This window comes from Camellia sinensis, chromosome 2 (genome assembly GCF_055761805.1).
Source record: "Camellia sinensis isolate YWXY chromosome 2, ASM5576180v1, whole genome shotgun sequence".
In the NCBI taxonomy this organism is placed as follows: Eukaryota; Viridiplantae; Streptophyta; class Magnoliopsida; order Ericales; family Theaceae; genus Camellia; species Camellia sinensis.
Genome location: NC_138962.1, coordinates 123,836,339 through 123,857,634, shown reverse-complemented (window position 1 = coordinate 123,857,634; position 21,296 = coordinate 123,836,339). Strand labels below are relative to the sequence as shown.

The following is a 21,296-nucleotide window of genomic DNA, read 5'->3' as shown; positions in this document are numbered from 1 at the left end:
GAAGTAGCCAAATGTAGTGTGTTATTAATTTAACACAATTTTCTATGTATTACTTGCTACATTTTCAACCAATAATCTCTTGAAGATGTCATTTTCAATAGAAAGTGTGAGTTCAAAGAGTGACACGTTTCTCTCACAGTACTTACCCCCGCTAGAGAAGAAATTAAAGACAAATAGCTACTAAACGATGACTTTGGTTTACTAGAGATGTCGACATATTGTTTTAGCTCGGTAGAAACAAAATCTTTTTTTCTTAGGATTATTTTATTTCAAATAGAAATTGAGAACGAAAGAACTAGAAAGATTGTTAGAATCACCTTCTTCTAGAGGGATCATCTAGAAAGCGAGTCGTGCGCAAAAAAACAAAAAAAAAAGGGTACTCTGACAATAAATAGCAAGTGTGACATGTTACAATAGTAAGCTAATGTCATATATATTTTTATTAAAAATACTCAAAATTACTTTCTTTGTAAGAATCTATCTTAGTTTCCAACCAGGTATTAATCATTTACTCATCAATGATCAAGATAGTGTCTTATACAAATCCAATGATTGATATTTATTCATATATCATACCTTAAAACCACATTCTTATAGACTTTTCCTTGACTATAAAGAATTAATCAATAATTGACATTTCAATTTCATGCCCATCAAGTTGTACTTCGTCATCATCCTTGTTTCTAATTTTGCTGAAGTTACTCTTCATATGTACTCTGCCTAAATGGTACTTAACCTGAAACAATCGTTATTATTATTGCATAAAAACAGCCCAAGGGAACACACAGAATCTACCAACCAACACACAATCTATGCAGAGCAACCGCGTATATATCATGAGGAGGAGAACAGAACTCCGGAGGTATGGGAGGGAGGGAGAGAGAGAGAGAGAGAGAATATGGAAATGGTGAGTGTTGGTTGAAGTTTTTGGACGACACTAGTACTAAAATAGCCAAAAGTCAAAAAGCCTCTAAAATAGTCACTTCCCAAACACCCACTTAATGTAATTTGGCAATTCAGTGAAAGAAACAAAACTTATGCTCCTGCAATTACACTAACCACCTTTCAATAGTTTTTATTACTGTAACAAGAACAATAGAAATTTCCTTACCAGAAGAAAAAGAAAAAAAAAAAAAAAAAACCCGAAATTCCTCGTACTCAACCACAAAAACCAGCAGTACATGTCAGTTTAAAAAAGTAAAGTTGTAGAGTAATCTAACATTTTATTTGAATAATTTGATACTGAAGATGAAGATATCACTATCACTATCATGAGAATGTTATTTTACACACAATATTTTTCTTGCAAATTAATTTTACACAGAAAAAAAAAATTGTTTTTATTTTTCGGTGCTTGGTTCACTTGAAACAAAAATATTTTATTACCTAAAAGAGAAATTTTGATTCAACAGAGTGTTATTTATGACTTTTTAGTGAGTTAAAATATTGATTTGAAAATGCTAAATGTGTTGAAAAAGTAGTGAGTGAGAGAGTCAACTATGTAAAAATTGACTTACGAAATTTTTAAAAGTCATTTTTGATAAAATAATGCAAAAATATTTTACTTACTTTTTACTATTTTTGACAAAAATATTTTACGTCAAAATAAACGGTGCCTAAAAGTAGTAATTTCTTGGGGGTATTGACATTATATGGTCAAAAACCAAAAAACCTTTCAAGCATAACATATCGACAAGCAAGAACCAACTATTTCATGCATACACATTGCACATACACAGCCACACACAGAGCCCCCGCGCGCGCGCACACACCAAAACATAAACATAACTTGTTACCATACAAGTTTTGAAAACAGGGACCCAGTAAGAACTACGGGAATGGAACGGATTAGTGCACGAAGACAAGGGCTCATCAAGTTGAAGCAGCATCACCCTTCCACAGACTTAGCGAGGACATTAAAACACACTGTTATCTGGAGAGTCGGTCTGATAGGGGATTGGAAGCGTAGTTCTTTTTTTTTTTTCAAAAAGGAGATAGATACAAAATTGTAAACCACGCACGCATACTTCTTGCATATATCAAGAAAAAGTCCATTTTCTGGAAATGGCTTTTAAGCCATCATCATGACCTGCGCTCAATGAAGATCCAATCAGCTGGTCATTAAAGAAAACCTCATTACCAGTGAATCTGTAAAATCATGATTGAAATGCAAATCTTCATTTTTTTTGTTGGGTGAATATTGAAATGCAAATCAAAATGTATCGAAGAGATAAAGGAAGGAATTACCCTCATATAGCTTTTCAATCATTGAGACAGTTCAATCTCCATACATCCTGCATCTGCTGCTTCATTGTTTGATGCATTCTCAGAAGTGTCGATGCAGGAACTGTTTTTAGAATGATCCCCTTCAGCAAATAAGTGAGGATTTTTTGATCCAGCAGTATATGACAGGTTATGTTTACTTTTGTAATTATCAGGAAAGAATCCTCTTGGCAAGCTCAGCAAACCACGAGTGTTTCTTTCACTGCGGAGCTTAGTAGATACTACTGGTGATTCTGGTGTCTCGGGATGTTTTCCTGACAATTCTGCAGGTCTGTGAAAGAGCAGATGAGCCACAGTTCGGTCTATGGGATTGGTCTCAGTCTCCATATCGGGCATTCGAGTGAAACTGCTGCAATAAGATAGCATCATAGGTAGAGGAGGTATAATGAAAATTGGAAGGAAAGTTGGGTTTATTACTCAAAAGTGAATAAGCTCCATATTGCCCGTGAATATGCAGAAACAACATGCAAATGGGAAAACAGAAAACCAAGACCCCAAAAAGCTTAAGTTGCTATAAAAGGGGCCCAACAATGCATATCAAATACTCCAACATGAACTGCCCTCCTGTAAATTGTGCAACATTGGCATAAAAGAGCTATGTAGAATCATATGAATGACAGAATGCTGCAAATTGTAAATCTTTTACGCTGTGTTTTGTTGGAGGATTTGAGGAGGGATTTGGAAAGGAAAAGGGAAAAGTTAGGTGAAATGTGAATAAAATGTACCTACATTTCACCTAGTTTCACACACCTTTTCCCTTTCCAAATCCCTCCCCAAATCCCCCAACCAAACACAGCATTAGTGATTGTGTGTAGGATCACCAAGACTAAAATCTCTAGCAATCACCTTGCAAATGGAACAATTCTAACTCTAACCTATTTGTATAGAGACTACCATTGGTTGTTTCTCTTGACTTTGCAAGATCGCTAAGGTTCTGTGCAAACACTTTTAACTTTTTAATAAAAGAGTTTTCTAAAAAGATTTTTAGAAGTAACCAAAATTTGGTTGGTCATCGTATTGTCCACTTTTAGACAATGTTAAAAAAATTGGAATAAAAAGCTATTGTCCAAATACATCTGAACAACAAGAGACTTAATGGAAATTAAGAATATTCAAGACTTTTTTAAACTCAGTTTTGGTAAATAAAATGGGCCTTGCTTAAGATTTAAGCATTATTTTTCACAAAACAGAAAAATTCAGGAAGTAAAGCACTTTTTGGGGAGTCTGCAGTCATATGAATCATCTTAGAGGACTGTTATATTTTAAAAGTTTACCAAAAGAAAACCTCCTACTCCTACTCCTACTTTCTCCTACTCTTACTCTTACTCCTTTTTGAGCCAATACAAAATTTCTCAACCTAACTATCCCAATCCAATAACATGCAAAAAAAAAAATAAAAAATCGCCCTTAGATAAATGGGCAATAAAAAAGAGAGGATAAAATGAAGTAACTAATATCATAGTTGTCAAATCGGTATACGAATCAAATATCGTTTTTCTTTTCTTTTCTTCTTTATTTTTATTTTTATTTTTTTCTGAATCATGTGTCATATCGTGTATTGCAAGATACTTTAACATATTTAAAAATAGGAAAGAAAAACAAATATAGTTATAGCAAACACAAATATCCTGCAAGAACAAGACACTAAATAATGTATAATCCTTAAAATTGTAAAAGTAAGTTTCCTAGAAAAATAAAATTCATATAAAATGTATAATTCTCAATGCTTAATGCATATAAAATGCAGAGTGGAACTACAATATGTATAAAATACTGCCTTAACTAACCATTTAGGTTTTAATATTCAATTTACAACTTTAAATTCTTGAAAAGTTTGTCTATAGCAAAAAAAAAAAATAAATAAATAAATAAATAAATAACAAGTTAATGAAAATATATGATAATATTAATTTACATAAAATAATTTCAATAATTTTTTTTTTTCTTTTCAAAATTGCTAAAGAAAATTTAAGTATTCATGTATCGTTTGTATCTATGAAGCACGGACACGTGTCGGACACGGACACGCGTCGGACACGCGGTAGACACGTGTCCGACACTCGACCTAACGTGTCCCCTTTTTTTTTTGAATTTTTGCAGGAGGACACTCTGTCGGACACGCAAACAGAAAGAAACCCTAACCAGGACCTAACCCATTGAAGATAGAGAGAGACAGAAAGAGAAAGAGTGAGAGAGGAAGAACCTGTTGAAGCCTAGATCGAGGCTAGATCGAGGTATTTCTTTCGCGTCTCTGTTCGTCTCCTCTCTCTCTGTGTTCGTCTCTCATCGTCTTCATCTCCTCTCTCTCTGTCCATCTCTCTCTGGTCTCGCCTCTCGCTCTCTGATCGTCGCCGTCACTTCTCGCTTTGTGTTCTTGCCGTTGCCCCTCGCTCTCGCTCTCTGTCTCTCCCTGTTTTTTTGTTTCTCACTCTCTCTTCCCTCTTCCTTATTGCCGTGTCTATCTCTCCCTCTTTATTCTTTTTTTTTTTTTATGCCTTTCTTTTGTAAATAAATAATATAAATAAATACAAATAATATATTTATTTTTTAATTTTACATATAATAAATAAAATAAATAAATAAAATTAGTATATATTTTTTAATTTTACATATAATAAATAAAATAAATAAATAAAAATAGTATATATTTTTTAATTTTACATATAATATATAAAAATAATAATATATATTGAACGTGTCCCTAGCGTGTCGTGTCCTCTATTTTTTAAAAATTTGCGTTTTTGCGTGTCCGTGTCGTGTCGCGTGTCCGTGTCCGTGCTTCATAGGTTTGTATCATATCATGTATATGTATCATATATTACATTATGTATTGTATATGTACCCTAATATACATTTAACTTAAAATACATATTGATGATAATATTAATTTACATAAAATAAGTTCAATATTTTTTTCTTTTTTTTTTCAAAATTGCTAAAGAAAATTTAAGTATTCATATATCGTCTATATCATATCATGTATCTGTATCATATATTACATTATGTATTGTATATGTACCCTAATATACATTTAACTTAAAATACATATTGATGATAATATTAATTTACATAAAATAAGTTCAATATTTTTTTCTTTTTTTTTTCAAAATTGCTAAAGAAAATTTAAGTATTCATATATCGTCTATATCATATCATGTATCTGTATCATATATTACATTATGTATTATATATGTATCGTAATATACATTTAACTTAAGATACATATTGATGATATGTATCGATTTCTCTATTAAAATATGGAATCGTAAGATATGCATTGTCAATCGTAAGATACTAACAGCACTGACTAATATTACTTTCAATATTGTTCTTCTATGTTTTTTTTGAATTGATTTCTGAAATGTTACATAAATTGTGATATCAAGATTATTGTATTTAAAACATGAAATAAATTAGTGCTAAACTACATGTTTTTGCCTTGTGCCTAATTGGCATCCACCTTTTATCAAGCCCGACTTAGATGATAGTTTATCATTAAACCAATCTTCTCCTTTATTACATGATGCTTCTATTCTATTGAGAAATGAAAACTTTTAAGAAAGCACAATGCAAAATTGTACGACGACTAAGCCGTTTCAAGAGAATCAGTTGTGGACATTAGGTTAAGTTGCCTTAAAGCCGACAGAAAGCTTGACCTAAAAATTTTAGGATTAGGGCTAGGCTATATGACATGGACTCTTCTAAAAAAATAAATCAAACACGTGTCGAACACCAGACACATTGATAAGGATGTGGCATCTCTGTACTTTTCATTGGATACTTTGCACTTGATGCAGGACGAGTAGTGATAGCAATACCAGTGAACTTTTCAGGTTGATTTTAATTAGGTTTTATGGCTAAAAATTGCAATAAGAGTTTATTAGAGTTTAGTATAGGGGTTTGTTTTGTTTATTTTATTTCATTCCAGGCACTCTTGTAATTTCTCAGACTATTTAATATAAATACCTAGGTCTAGGGATGAGGAGTTGTATCTCATTCTAGAAACCCTATTTTATGTATTACATTTCTCCTCCCTCTCCTCTTCTTCTCTCTTCTACTTCTAACTTGGCATCAGAGCCAATCCATAACCATTTTCATTGTCACTACAACCTATAACATTTGTGGATATCAGAGCTAATCAAAGGGTTGACGTCAGCACAATCACGACATTAGCAATTCCGGCTTACACCATTGGATTTGTCTTCTCTTCCTGAGTACCATGCTATTTTTCTGAATTGTTTTTTGAGTCATTTGGTAGGATTTTTTATTTTTCAAATGTTTTTTGGATATTTCATAATTTTTTTTTCGTGGTCTACCTATTGGAGGAGTTTTTGGAGGATTGATTGCACCATATCTCTTCCTTGGGTGACGACTTGGACATCTTCTAAGGGTTTTGACTCAAGTCCACGTGTTTCTTTGGGCTCAAACTGTGTCAGGGACCCTGTTGGAGACTGTTGGCTGTTGTTTGTCCCTTGACTGTATGTTACTTGATTCTATTTCTGCGGGTTTTTTGCTCTATTGTGTAGTACAAGTTTTGGGTTACTTCTTTTCATTGATAGCATTTAGGCTTGGGCTGTGACACATTTTTTGGTTCGCTGTGTTGTGGGTTTTCTCTCTCTGAATATATCTATATTATGGTTGTGCTACCTCTGATTTGTGGACATGTCAAAATTGAGATTAATTTTCTCAGTTAGTTTAACAAGCCCTTTTCCTGCAATAGGTAAAACACTACCATCGGCTATTCTAATTTTTTCATGACCAGAACAAGGGAAATAGGTACTAAATAAATGGGAAAAACTAGTCATGTGATCTAAGGCTCCGGAATCTATGATCCACGGAGAGAAGTTTAGGCAAGAGAAGGCTTTAGGATTTCTACCTGTTTATGCCAAAAAAAACACTAGGAGTACCAGATGAGGAGTTGGATTTTATCAGCTTTAAAAGTTGATCAATTTGCTCTTTGTTGAAGGGACCTGAATTGGCTTCATTGGCAATAGGAAAGCCACGATTTTTCTCTCCTTGTTTGTTGCTTTTCCAGTTGGCAAGTTTGCCATAGATCTTCCAACACGTTTTGTGTGTATGGTGAGGCTTGTTGCAAAAATCGCACCAGACCCGTGGCTTATCATCAGACCTGCGCTAGTAATTTGCAGCCTTGTAGGCCGCAACATCGTTAATTAAGGCAAAAATTTCAATTGACTCACCAGTACCTTTTTTTCTTAAGTATGACGCTCCTTCGGCTCTCTTCCCTTCTGACTTCGGCAAATACTTCGCCAATGGGATAGAGAGGAGGTCTGCCAATAATTCTTCCTCGCACTTCATCGAACTCAATGTTGAGGCAAGCAAGAGACTTGTAAATATAGCTGTCTTCCACAGTTTTATTGTGGTGGTTGCTGTCGTCAACTGATTTCCATTCGTATGTTTTGAAGATGACAAGATCCTGCCACAACCTTTTCAACGAATTGAAATATTTGGTGATGGAATCATCTCCTTGACGAATCTCTCCTAACTTCAAAGTCAATTCGAAAACTTGAGATTGATTTCCTAGGTCAGAATACATCTGACTAACATCATCCCATAACTCTTATGCAATAGTATAGCACTTATAATTAGAGCTTATATCCTCCTCCATGGAATTGACCAACCATGTCATAACCATGGAGTTTTCAGCGTCCCAAATGTCGAACAGCGGATTATTAACAGCAGGTGCCTTCTTGTCACCTGTGATGTAGCCGATCTTTCCTTGCCCACGGATATACATCCGAACGGATTGCGACCGGCAGAGAAAGTTATCACCATTTAGGCCGATGGTGGTGACTTGGATAGAGTGAGAGTTGGACATTTTCACCGGAATGGCAGTTGCAGGGGTTGAAGTGGTTTCAGACGTGACTTCCGACATGGCTACGACGGTTTTAGGGCTGCTGTGTTTTTGCCCTAATACCAACTCAGAAAATATGAGGAAGGAATATATTTTTAATTTATATAAGAATGAGAACATGATTTTCTCTTATAAAGAGAGCAATTATAATAGAAAAGGAAACTAATTAAAGCTAATAGTTGACAGCTTCTACTTTCCTATTTTTCCTGATTTTATACAGCTTTTACTATCCATATTTACATAGAAAAACAGATCCTAGATATTGACTGAATCAAGGCCTTAATAACCAAATTTCCAGCGGGTACCATCCTTTAGGAATTTATAAGACCTAACCAAAATTAGTGAGATGCAAAACAACAAACAAGATAGATAATACGAATCTAAACAATCACACACAATAACACAGATTTACGTGGTTCACTCCAGAATAGGATTACATCCACGGTCGCTACAATTTCACTACGATTTGAAAGCGATTACAACTCCCTCAACCACACAAGAGATGCTCCTCATCTATAAATACATAGAAATTAGGGCAAAGGGGAAAATACAAGGAAAACAATTACAACCTTCTCAACCATACAATAGATGCTTGTCATCTATAAATAGATAGAAATTAGAAAAAAAGGGGAAAAACAAGGAAATTACCAAAGTATCCAAGCCGCTGAACCCCCATTCGATCGAGGGCCTAGAGTCCATATTAGGGTCCACAATAGCTAACACATCCAACTTAACATGGCTAACATGAAGAGATGGGCTATCACCAAGAGTCCCAATACAATTCAACCCACTCTCCTCATTATCCTCCAGAGCCTTACTACCTTCTGTCATATCCACCAAACCTATTCAAGTATAAACTGACCCAAGAACAAACTTCAAGGAGTCCTCACACAACCAAAAACAACTTGTGGAAGCAAAAGCAATTTAGAAAAGGACAGGATCATAAAACGAACAGCCTAAAACAACTTGTTCGAACATGAAGGAAGCCAAAAACTCTGCAAAAACTAAAAAACCAAGTCGGGTAACCCTCATATAGGTAAAATTGGAACCTAACGTATCCATTCAAAGCATTGATTCAACCAAAAAATTGTTGGACCAAAGATTTTCAAAAATAGCTTTATATAGAGAAGAAATAGCACATGGACCAAAAATAAAATAAAATAAAATGGAAAACAGATAAATTACAAACACACCCTGAGGTTTGTTTAAAATACGAATTGTCTCTTGAAGTTTTTAATTTCATAACAAATGACTCCTTTTGTTAATAAATCATCAAGTTAATTAATAGTTTTTAATGATATCAGAAATTTATTTCAATTAATAATTCAAATAATTTTATTATTGTATAAGAGATCAATTGCGAATTTTATTTTTCCAATTAATTCTGTTAAATAAAAAATTATGACAAGGGGGTATTTGTAATCTCAAGGAGTGTATTTGTATTTTACCCAAAAACACTTGCTACTGGATTCTACTCTCAATTTCAACATACTAAAAATTATTTATTTATTTTTACATTTATAAAAAAATAAAAAGAAAAAGAAAAACGAACCTGAACAAATATGAACCCTAGACAAGAATGAAACAAAACGAGGAATTGTTCTTTGATACCAAGTCATAAATGATATAGTAAAAGAGAAGAGTGAGAAAAGACAGAGAAATGATATACGGGCTATGAAGAGAAACCCAACTAAATTAGGGTTAACTCTCATCACATTTGCAAATATATTAAAAAATGGTCCAAAGCACATAATTACCGCTAAATATGAAACAATTGACAAGTAGCAACAGGGGACAGTCCTGACAGTCAAATATGTACAATAGATAAAGGAGATGTAGAAATTGAATTGCTTCTAGGTAAATGTGAGGGAGACATTTTTAGCAGGCTTACATCTACTACACATAAAAGTGTCATTAAAAGACACTTCAACCAAATCACCTGTTTGAACTAGACCTTTTAAATGATTACTACATAGATGACCCAATCCATAATCCCAATATGCATCTTGGACTTTCGATCATGAATAGTGACAAGGATGGACAAGGAAGAATAAAGCTAACAGAGACAAATGCGTAGGCAAATCATTTGAAATAAAAACTGTGATGGTGAAAAAAGGGAAATACAATTTCATAGACCAGACAAATTAGGAATAGCTATATGGCAGTGAGAAGAAGTAGAATCAAATATCCGTGTAGTGGGTGATATACCTAAGGTATGAGAACCTTGCAAACCTGAATAGGCAGTGGACATGACAAAAGCATGGAATAAAACCAACTGTATTGTGGAATATATAAGTCATAACTGCTCCATCAAAAATTGTACTGTGGAAGATGAAACACTACTAGAGGCATGAGTTGCAATACCAGCACTCATTTGAAATTGAAATTGGGCAGCACAAGTACTTGGATGTTCCAAAGTATATGCAAAAATGCCAAATGAAATAAAACCAACAAGTCAAACAAAATAAACCCAAACCAAATAAAATGAGAATAGGTAGAATATGCTAGTCTTAATTTAAATAATAATAACCAAATACTATCAACCTCTAGATGTTACCAAACACCTCTTTTCCCTTATAAATTAATATATTACTATATGGTAAGTCTATCCAAAATGGGTAGATTTTTTTGGGTAAGCAACATAATGGGCCATGCCCCTAAAATAATAGAATATACATGGTTACAAGGGGCGTGGCCCAAGAAACTAAACTCTGTACACTTTCCAACACCACCCCCCCTAAAATAATTAGGAGGGATATCCAAATAAGCAAAAAAAAAAACCAACATAATGTGTTGCCAATGTATTTTGCCCCTAGTTGCTTTTGACATCAAGAATGAAGACAAAGAAACTAGGAATGGTACATTGACAAACAATAACAAAATAACAAATAACAGACAATACATAAACCTAAGTTTTGCTCAGACTACCACCAAAAAACTATGAACACAACCAACAAGCACAACATCTGTAAGAACAAGCACAACAAATCATACCCCACAAACTGTCCTTGCAAACCCCAGCCTCTACCACGGCTGATCAAGAGCCTCAATTCCCCATAGCAATGACCTCCTCAATCACTCTCAAGCCATGCTAGAAGTGGCCTAAGAACAACACAAGGATGAGTCACATGAAGCTATATGGTCAATTTTAGGAATCCAATCAACTAAGCTGAAACAGCAAACAAGGCCTATTGTACTCAAAATAGACACCACCTCATAGCTACAAAAACATCTGTAAGAACAAGCTTAGCCAAACATACCGTTGCAATTGTATATGCAATCCCCAGTCTCTATTACGGCTTATCAATAGCCTCAAATCTCTATAGCAGTGACCCCTTGTGATAACCAAGCATGATACATGTATTATTGTTCTTGCATTCATGCCTTCTGTGTTATGCTTTGTGTGAATTAGGACTTGTTAAGAACTAGAAGATAAGAAGAAGTTTAGTTTGAAACCCTAGGCCAAGAAAATTATGTGTTTTGTGCCATGAGTTAGGGGATGACTTTAGACTTGATTTGACAATGCTAGGATGTGCCTACGCACTAATTGAGGAGCTTAACGATCTTAGACTAATGTGCTTGTTAATTTGATGCTATGTGAATTTTCGCTAATCGGGATTAGTGTCAATTAAGTATGATCAGTGAGCCTTAATTAAGATTAATTAAACTAAGTATGATTAAGCTTAACATTGGTTAATTAGAACTAAGCATGGTTAACTAAGCTAATAGAACAATTACACTGTCCCGGTCTTACTAACACTAAGATTTCTAATACCCCAATTGAGCTTAATGTGAAGCTTAACACTACCGATGTTGTCCCTCTGGATGATCCTACTTTATATCGAGAGCTTGTGGATTGCTTAGTCTATCTAACAGTTACTTGCCCTGACCTTGCTTATGTTGTTCATGTGGTTAGTCAATTCGTTTCTGCTCCTTGCTCTACCCATTGAGTTGTTTTGATTCAAATTCTTTACTATCTTCGAGGTACTATTCTACTTCTTCCTTAGACTTGGTGGCATATGCTAATTCTGATTGGGTTAGTGATGTCACTGATCGCAAGTCCACTATCTGAGTACCGTGCTATGCCTATGCCATTGCTGAGATTGTTTAGCTTCACTATCTCTTATCTGATTTGGATGTCCCCCAGTCTTCTCTGACTTCTCTCTATTGTGACAACCGCAGTGCTATTCAAATTGCCCAAAACACTGTGTTCCATGAGCGGACGAAACATATTGAAATTGATTGTCACTTTGTCTGTCAGCATCTGTAGTATCGCTCTATCTTGCTTCTTTTTGTCTTTTCGGCTTTGCAACTTTCTGACTTCGTTACCAAGACTCACACCACTGCTCGATTTTCGTTTCTTCTTGGCAAACTCTCAGTATTTTCTGCTAAAACATCGTGAGTTTCAATAAGGGTGTGAGACTATTAGTGTATCTCTATATATGGTAGTATATATTTGTATATATGTTCAGAGATTATGAGAGATTGTAAATATTCTCTTTCCTTTTTAGTCTTAGGGTTAGGATTTCAATATAATTAGATGTATCCTTGTAATACATTCACAATTGAATATACAAAAATTATTCAGAAAACTTATAGCTTCATGATGACCATGGCGCCTTATTTTCAGACATTGGTCATTATCGTTGCCTAGTTGGCAAGTTGATTTACCTCACCGTTGCTTGTCCTGACATTACGTATGTTGTCAGTTTATGCATGCTCTTCATCAGCCTCATTTTGATGTTGTTTGTCATATTTTGCATTATCTAAAGCAGACCCTAGGCCAAGGTCACCTCTATCGCCTATTGTCCTCCTTTTTTATTACTAGTTTTAGCAACACTAATTGGGTTGGTAGTCGTACTAATCATCGTTTTACTTCCAGCTATTGTACCGTTGTTGGACATAATCTTGTTCCTTGGCATTACAAGAAACAAATTGTTGTTGCCTGTTCTAGCGCCGAGGCTAAATATCGCGCATACGGCCTCTGAGATGTTGTGGTTCACTCTCTTCTCCAGGTATTTGGCATATTTGTTTCTTCTCTTATGCTCATGTGTTATGATAATCAAGCTGCTATCTTCACTGCAAATAATCCCGTGTCCATGAGTGTACCAAGCATATTGAGGCTGACTACTACTTTATTTGTGATCTATTACTTTGCAAGCATCTTAAGATCCCATTTGTTCAGTCTGAGGATCAGTTGGGTGACATTCTCGCCAAACCCTAAGCTCGGTCCTCTTCTCAATGCTTATCTGCCAAGCTAGTCATGTTCAATCTCTACACTCCAACTTGAAGGAGAGTGTTAGAGTGGATATTTTTTTCTGTATTGACAGTAAGGGTATTATTATCATCTTGTAGTTCTCACTTTAATATAATACATTTTATGGTGAAGGGTGTGTAGTTACACAACCCTAATCATCTCTATTCTATGTCTCTTCTCATCTCATTCTAACCCTAATATTGCATATTTTATTCTCTAACTAAACTAACAATTATTACCACCAATCAATTAACCATTTCAAATTTCAATATATGCAACTGGAAAAGTCAACGTACTCGAATAATAAGAATGCAGTCCGGTTAACAAACCTGTGGTCACTGCTAGTTTCTTTTGCGAGAACTTCAAGTTCATCTCGGCTGTTTTTGTTTGTACTACTTGTATCACTAGCATAATGCCTATGCTTTGCACTTTGAGCTAAACGAAACAGACTATCTCGGATGCAAAGTCTTATTCGGATGTCCAACTGTGGAATTACATAGCACTGGTAGTAAGATTGTCAACAAGTTGATATTATTCTACAAGGGAAAGATTGTGCTAAAAAATATAAATTACCTTGGCAATAATATCTTCAAGCCGGTGAAGAATCGTCTCCTCGACATAATAATTTTCATCAACTATCATAGAGACTGTATTGGAGTCATCCTGTTCAATGGGTGAGTTTGGATCAATAGAGGGTAGGGAGCAAACAATTTCTTCAACTTTGACATTCCCTTCCTGTATCAGCTGAATTTGATTTTCGTGCAGACACTTTTTCTCAACAGAATGATCATTATTTGAGACTTGATGATTTAATTGCTGCTGTTGTTTTTGAATTGCAAGCAGTGCCTGCATTTGCTGGCGCCTCCTCAATTTTTCGATTTTTTCCTGAGGTGTCATTGTCAGAGATTTCAGGGAAGTGCCCGGGGACCTGCTTGAAGGATTTACATTGCTTGGAGAAATGTTATAACCAGAAAGCACTGGTTGATTATCTTCTCTAGAATAAATTTGTGGCAAGCTTGTCCTGGTATAATTTTGAATTTTATTACTTCCACACACAGAAGGGGCCACAAATGAGTTGGGAGAATGCTGATATTGTGAATACACATGTCCTTGAATTTGTGTTTGTTGACTGAGAACAGAAGATGTACAAATCTGAGGCATTGATGGTGCGATTAAGCTAAGTTGTTGGAATTGATTTTCCCTTGGAGACCAGATGCTACATGAACCCTCTAACTGTTGTCCTTCACATCTTTCTTTTCTCTGGGTTTTTAAATTATTTTTCTGATTATTCACCTGTCCATGTGAAAGCAACCAGGCAAGTCAATCTCAGGCACAGACAATAAAAAAGCAAAAGATAAAAAGGCATTACACAAACAACAAAGTTGAATAACATAGGGGTTCTTTCAGAGTTCTACTGAAACAGTGTGTCAGCATATTATATGATATCAGGTTAATATTTGCAAGATGTTTATATCAATTCTCACCTGTTAGACAGACAGCTATAAACCTTTTTATATTAGCAATTGTCCTTAGTATAAACATCAGCATATCATGTGGAACTAGAGTGGTATCATAGGCACTTTGACTGTGGAAGAGGCAAAAAAAAAAAAAGATTCTCGCTTGGTTCATAGACAATTTTGCCATTCTCTCCCGGTGATATCATACTTCTCCTATTTCAGGTTTGGTTAGGGTTCCCAGATGGAAATATTAATCACTTGTTATATCATATGGGTATGGTAGAAGATGAAAACTGAATTGAAAAACCCAGCCCATATTTCTCCTTAAAACCCAGGTATTAAGGAGAGGGAAACTGGAGTTTTATAACTAGCACAGTTTGGGCAACTCCAGGTGATGTGAAACGCATTCCAACACACCCTCCTGGACTAGGACACACAGTAGCCCGAGAAACAGCACACCAATCACAAGCCCAACCAAGCTCTGATACCAAATTGAAAACCCCAGCCAACATTTCTCCTTAAAACCCAGGAATTAAGGAGGGGGAAACTAGAGCCTTATAATTAGCACAGCTAGGGCAATTCCAGGCGATGTGGGACACATTCCAACAAACTGGACCATTACTGGTTCAGCTAACAATCTGCTTTTCTGAGGAAGGTCCTTCACAACTATAATAATCTGAAATTGGAAACATCTAGTCAATTTCTTTTTTTCTTTATCCAACAAATTTGAAGGACAGCTCACTTGAATGTAGATGTCAATCAATGTATCACAACCTACAGTCCTTTAATGCATATTGTCTCTTCATTTTCTAATAGTTCCCACTAATAATATTTTTAGTTCATGCATGATAAATTTAATATTATGCAATTTGCAGCTCCTTCAAGAACATTTATCACATCAGAGACGGAACTTCTTGTCGTGTTTCATTTTTTGAATATATTACAATGGTCAATTCTCCAACAAAGCATTAAAAAATGTACACAATCAGAGCAAGGGTCGACGTAAGTGGGGACAAGTGGGGGAAACTATGACAACCAACCTTTCATGCATATGCATATCATGCCATTCATGTATATTGATTTTGTGTTAAATGTTTACTTGCTTGAACTAGAGCTTGAGAGGGAACATAAGAGGAGGAGGAATTAATTGAAAGCCTAAACTTAGGAAAATTGCTTGTTTCATGTTTCAAGTTAGGGGATACCTTAGAATGTGATTTGAGAATCATAGGAAATGCTTAAGCCTTAATTGAGGAGCTTAAGGACCTTGGTCTTACGTGCTTGTCCATTTTGTGTTATTTGTTATTTTGCTAATTAGGATTAGAAATAATTAAGTATGATTAGTGAACTTAATTTGGATTAATTAAGTTAAGTATAATTAGGATAAGATTAGATTTCTTAGTACAAAACCTAGTTAATTAGGCTAAAGCAAGAAAATTAACCAATTACGGAAACTTACAACTATCGCCCAACCACACCAAATAAAACCTTGTATTCCCAAATCAAACAAAAGGGAAAACCTGCTGGAAATTGAAGGAAGAACCTAGAGAGAAAGGAGAAGGAAAGGAAGAAAAGAGAAAGAAGAGAGCAAGAAGAAAGGCTCAAGAATCTTCATCAAACTTCATCATTTAACCAATCTGAGGTAAGATTTCTACCCAAAATTTGTAAGTTTAGAGAAGAGAAAGAGATAGGAAATGAGTGAGACCTCATCCCCTTTTATATTGATAATAATACGTAATTACATGAATGCCATTAGGCATAAATTATGGGCCACCCCATTACATCAATAAATGGAAAATAAAATCAAATAAGAATAAAAAATAGCAAAGATTATTTCCTATTCTAATATATTCTAACACTCCCCCTGAAGCTGGTGCGAAAATATCTCTCATGCCCAGCTTGTTGAGAATGTCATGAAATGGTTTGCTCCCTATTCTTTTGGTGAGAACATCTGTTAGTTGGTCCACAGTCTTCACAAATGGAGTACATATAGTGCCACTAGTGTGCTTTTCCCTAATGAAGTGCCTATCAATCTCCACATGTTTGGTTCTGTCATGTTGAACTGAATTATGAGCTATGTCGATCGCCGCCTTGTTGTCACAATACAACCTCATGGAATCAATCTGATGTATCCTCAAGTCTCCCAACAATAATCTAATCCATAGCAACTCACATACTCCCTCAACCATAGCCCTAAATTCTGCCTTAGCACTAGATCTAGCAACCACATTTTGTTTCTTACTTCGCCATGTGACTAGGTTGCCTCCAACAAATGTGCAATATCCAGAAGTTGATTATCTGTCAGCGACTGATCCAGCCCAATCTGCATCAATAAATGTCTTCACACTAAGATGTCCCTGTTTTGAAAAATAGAGACCCTTTCCAAAGAGAGACTTTAGGTACCTCAAGATTCTCATAACTACTTCTAAGTGGGAATGTCTAGGAGCATGCATAAACTGGCTAACCATGCTCACTGTTCCCCTGTCCACTGGATCTCCCCCTTGATCCTCACTTAGTTTCTGGCCCGGTTCTAAAGGTATATTACATGGTCTACTTCCAAGCATTCTAGTTTCTTTTAGCAAGTCAAGTGCATACTTCCTCTGGCATATAAAGATGCCATCCTTAGACTGAGCTACTTCAATGCCCAAAAAAATACTTCAAATTATCCAAGTCTTTGATTTCAAACTCCTTGGCTAAGTGTTCCTTCAACCGAGGGATCTCCTCACCATCATCCCCTGTCATAACAATATCATCAACATAAACGATAAGAGTTGTGGTCTTACCATGTGAGGAGTGTTTCACAAATAAGGTGTGATCAGCTTGACTTTACTTGAACCCATATCTCAGCATAGCTCGAGCAAACCTTTCAAACCAAGCCCTAGGGGACTGCTTTAGCCATAAAGTGACTTCCGAAGCCTGCACATCTTACCTTTGGACCTAGCATCCTCACAGTCAGGGGAAATATCCATATAGATCTCTTCTTCTAGGTCTCCATGAAAGCAGGCATTCTTTACATCAAACTGATAAAGTGGCCAATCCAAATTTGTTGCAAGAGAGAGTAGCATTCTCGTAGAGTTCATCTTTGCAACTGGTGAAAATGTTTCCTGATAACCTACCTCATAAGTCTGAGTGAAGCCCTTAGCAACCAGTCTTGCTTTGTACCGTTCAATGGAACTGTCTACTTTGTGTTTCAAAGTGTACACCCACTTACACCTAACTAGATTTTTGCCTCTAGGTAACTCCACTAACCCCCAAGTGCCATTCTTGCTGAGGGCTCTCATCTCCTCCATCATGGCATGTTTCCATTCAGGAATGGAGAGGGCATTGTGAAAATTGTTAGGTAGACTCACAGAAGAAATTTTAGACAGAAAGGCTGTATATGAAAGAGACAGATTAGAATAAGAGTCATGATTCGTAATAGGATGTTGAGTACATGACATAACCCCCTTCCGATTAGCAATGGGAACATCAAGATCTGAGAACTCAGAAATAGAAGCATTAGGATTAGAATTACATGGACTCTCAGGAGGGGGATGACTCTGGACACTCATCCGGAGAAGAAGTTAGCAATAGAGGAGGGAAAGTAGTCTCTTGCATCCAGGTGACTTCCTGTCTATTTTTGTTCCTGACATAAACTTTGCTTTCTTCCTTTTCCACAACAATTGCTGGCTCAACATCCTCTATCACTAGTGGTAGTGGCACAAGAATCTCTTCTGGGACACTGGAGAGGTCGGAAAGTAAGGCTGAGAATCAAAAAAAGTGACATCCATGGAGACAAACCATTTGCGAGATGGAGGATGATAACACTTATAACCCTTTTGGGTGGCAGAGTAACCTAGGAAAACACACTTAAGAGACCTAGGATCCAATTTACCACGAGTAAGTGAATGATTATGGACAAAAGAAACACATCCAAAGGTCTTAGGAGGAATGGAGAACCCAGAAGACGTAGACCCAAACAAAACCTGAAGAGGGGTTCGTTTCAGAAGTACTTGGGTGGAAAGACGATTAATCAAATAAGCTTCAATGAGAACCGCTTCCCCCTAATATGATTGAGGGACACGCATTTCAAAGGATATACACCAGGCCACATCAAGGAGATGGCAATTTTCCCGTTCTACAACACCATTTTATTGAGGAGTATTAGTGCAAAAGGTTTGGTAAATAATGTCATCGGTGGAAAAATAACTGGCAAGACCAGAGTCAATATATTCCCCTTCCCCCCCCCCTCCCTCTCCATTATTAGAATGAAGAAATTTTACAACTGCCCCTAACTGAGTGCAAACCATTCTATGAAAGTTTTGAAACACAGAAAGCACGTCACTCTTGTCTTTCATTATATATACCCAAGTGACTCTAGAACAGTCATCTATGAAAGTAACAAACCATTTTTGACCTTTTAAAGACAAAACGTGAGGGACCCCATACATCAGAATGAATCAAAGAAAATAGAACAGAGCTTTTATTAATATAAGGACAAAATAAACTTTATATTGTTTTCCAAGTTGACATGACTCACACTGAAAATCAAACACACTATTGTGCGCAAAAACAAAAGGAAAAAGATGCCTAAAGAGTAAAAAAGAAGGATGTTCTGAGCGACGGTGCCACAGCCAAAGGTCTTCGTTGGCGGAGGGTAACTGAATAGATGAATGAGTCAGCTTGTCAATATGATCTAGAATATAGAGACCATGTTCCTCTCTACCACTACCAATCCTCTTTCTCGTGATAAGGTCCTGAAAAAGACAGTGATCAGGAAAAAAAATCACGCTACAATTCAAATCACGAGTAATATGACTCAAACATAACAGATTAACATTAAAATTGAGAACATGGAGTATAGAGAATAAAGAAAGGGAAGAGGTGGCATGAATTAAATCTTTCCATGACATAAACAAAATAGTACCGTCAGTAATACGCACTTTTTCCTGACCTAGGGAGGGTGTATACTCTGAGAACAAATTAGAGGAACCAAATATTTGGTCGGAAGCACCTGAATCAATAATCCAAGGAATAGTCACATGAGATAGTAATGCACTGGGAGAGGAAGCGAAGTTACCTGAGTTGGCAAAGGAAGAAGAAGATGCAGCGGAGACAGTAGCAGAGGCTCGACGATCTAGCAAGTAGCGAAGAGCAATCTCAAACTCTGATGCAGACAACCCAAAAACATCAGCAGCCAGTGAGGCAACAGGAGCTGAAGGTGGTGGCTCACCGGTATCAGAAAGATGTGCCCTCATTGGCCCCTCGGCCTCTAGTCTGGCTCGACCTACCTCCTCGAGAACCAGGACGATCACCTCGGCCACCAGGAGTCCCATGCAGCTTTCAGCAAGTCTCTCGTGTGTGTCTAGGTGTACGGCAGTAGTCACAGAAAAGATTATCCTTCTCAGAGGAAGGACGAGAACCTCGAGGCACACACTCTCCATCTTGAGGGGGTATAGAAACCAAGGCAAAGCAATCAGTAGTGGCAGAAGGAAGCATTGCAGAGCGGCGACTCTCCTCATTCTGCACAAAAGCAAAGGCTTCCTGGAGAGAAGAAAGCACGTCCTTGCCAAGCACTCAGCTCCGAACCAGATCATACTCCACATTCAAGCCTTCCAAAAACTTGAAGACCCATTCTTGCTCCACAAGCTTCCAGTAACTAATAAAATCAGTGGGACAGACAAGCTTGTAATCCTAAAGGAAATCAAGCCGCTTCCACCCATTGTTAAGGAAGGTAAAATACTGGAGGATAGTCATCTCACCTTGTTCCGACCTTTCAATGGAGCGACATAACTCGAAAGCCTATGAGAAGTTCCCCTTCCGGGAATAAGTAGTAGCAACAGCCTCTCAGATAGCTTGTGCAGTGTCCATAGCCAAATAGCCCTCTCCAATCTCAGGGACCATAGAGTGGATCAACCAATCCATGATAAGAGAGTTGGTGATTTCTCACTGATCATAACTCGAGTCCATGATGCTAGGCGCTTGTATTCTGCCATTAACATACCCCATCTTCCCTATACTCTTTAAAAAAAATAGTCAAACTCTGCGACCACGCTAGATAATTCTGACCATTGAATAGAGAAGTGGTGATTTTAAGGCCAAGGTTGAGATTATCAATCATAATAGAAAGTATAAGGGGACTCTCGCTCTTAGGCGGCTGAGAAGTTATTAACTCACTAGTAGAATCTGCTATGGATATTCTACTAAGTAACCCTCAAACCCAGTGTCAATCACAAACCAAGAAGAAGGTGGAGGAATAGTAAACAATATGACCACAAAAAAAATCATAAAATATTGAAAAATAATTTTTTTTTTTTTTAATGTTTAAGAGTTGTTTTAAGTAAAAAACATGATAGAAAAGAGCGAAGAAGAGAGAAGACCGACAAAGGGAGAGTCGACAAAGGCCTAGGAGGCAAGAGAGATGCCGCTAGAGGCCAAGAAGGCCGGAGGT

General features: G+C 36.5%; 2 protein-coding genes across 26 annotated transcripts in view; both read right to left on the bottom strand.

The window, feature by feature from the left end:
• Positions 1 to 1,653: 1,653 nt before the first annotated feature.
• LOC114311602 (agglutinin-like protein) overlaps positions 1,654 to 21,296 on the bottom strand; it is a 29,913-nt gene continuing 10,270 nt past the window's right edge. For 4 of the 24 annotated variants that reach the window (XM_082915546.1, XM_082915556.1, XM_082915560.1 and 1 more), the window contains exons 5-8: positions 13,986 to 14,705; positions 13,709 to 13,896; positions 2,248 to 2,632; positions 1,654 to 2,089 (exon numbers count right to left, since the gene is read on the bottom strand). In XM_082915546.1, the coding sequence (XP_082771672.1) occupies positions 2,266 to 2,632; positions 13,709 to 13,896; positions 13,986 to 14,705 (1,275 nt within the window). In that variant the 3' untranslated portion in view covers positions 1,654 to 2,089; positions 2,248 to 2,265. Of the gene's footprint in view, positions 2,149 to 2,247; positions 2,633 to 8,803; positions 8,998 to 11,149; positions 11,258 to 12,444; positions 12,541 to 13,708; positions 13,897 to 13,985; positions 14,706 to 21,296 lie in introns of those variants that run through there. The other 20 variants (XM_082915557.1, XM_082915550.1, XM_082915563.1 and 17 more) reach the window with 14 other exon arrangements.
• LOC114311676 (uncharacterized) lies at positions 19,302 to 20,746 on the bottom strand. Of its 2 annotated transcripts, XM_082915566.1 has the most exons (3): positions 20,608 to 20,746; positions 19,926 to 20,504; positions 19,436 to 19,602 (listed from the first exon to the last, which is right to left on the bottom strand). In XM_082915566.1, exons 2-3 carry the CDS (start codon positions 20,449 to 20,451, stop codon positions 19,574 to 19,576), a joined length of 555 nt encoding a protein of 184 aa, XP_082771692.1. In that variant the 5' UTR covers positions 20,452 to 20,504; positions 20,608 to 20,746; the 3' UTR covers positions 19,436 to 19,573. The 2 variants fall into 2 exon arrangements, with proteins under 2 accessions (XP_028113623.2, XP_082771692.1); XM_028257822.2 differs by having other exon boundaries at positions 19,302 to 20,504.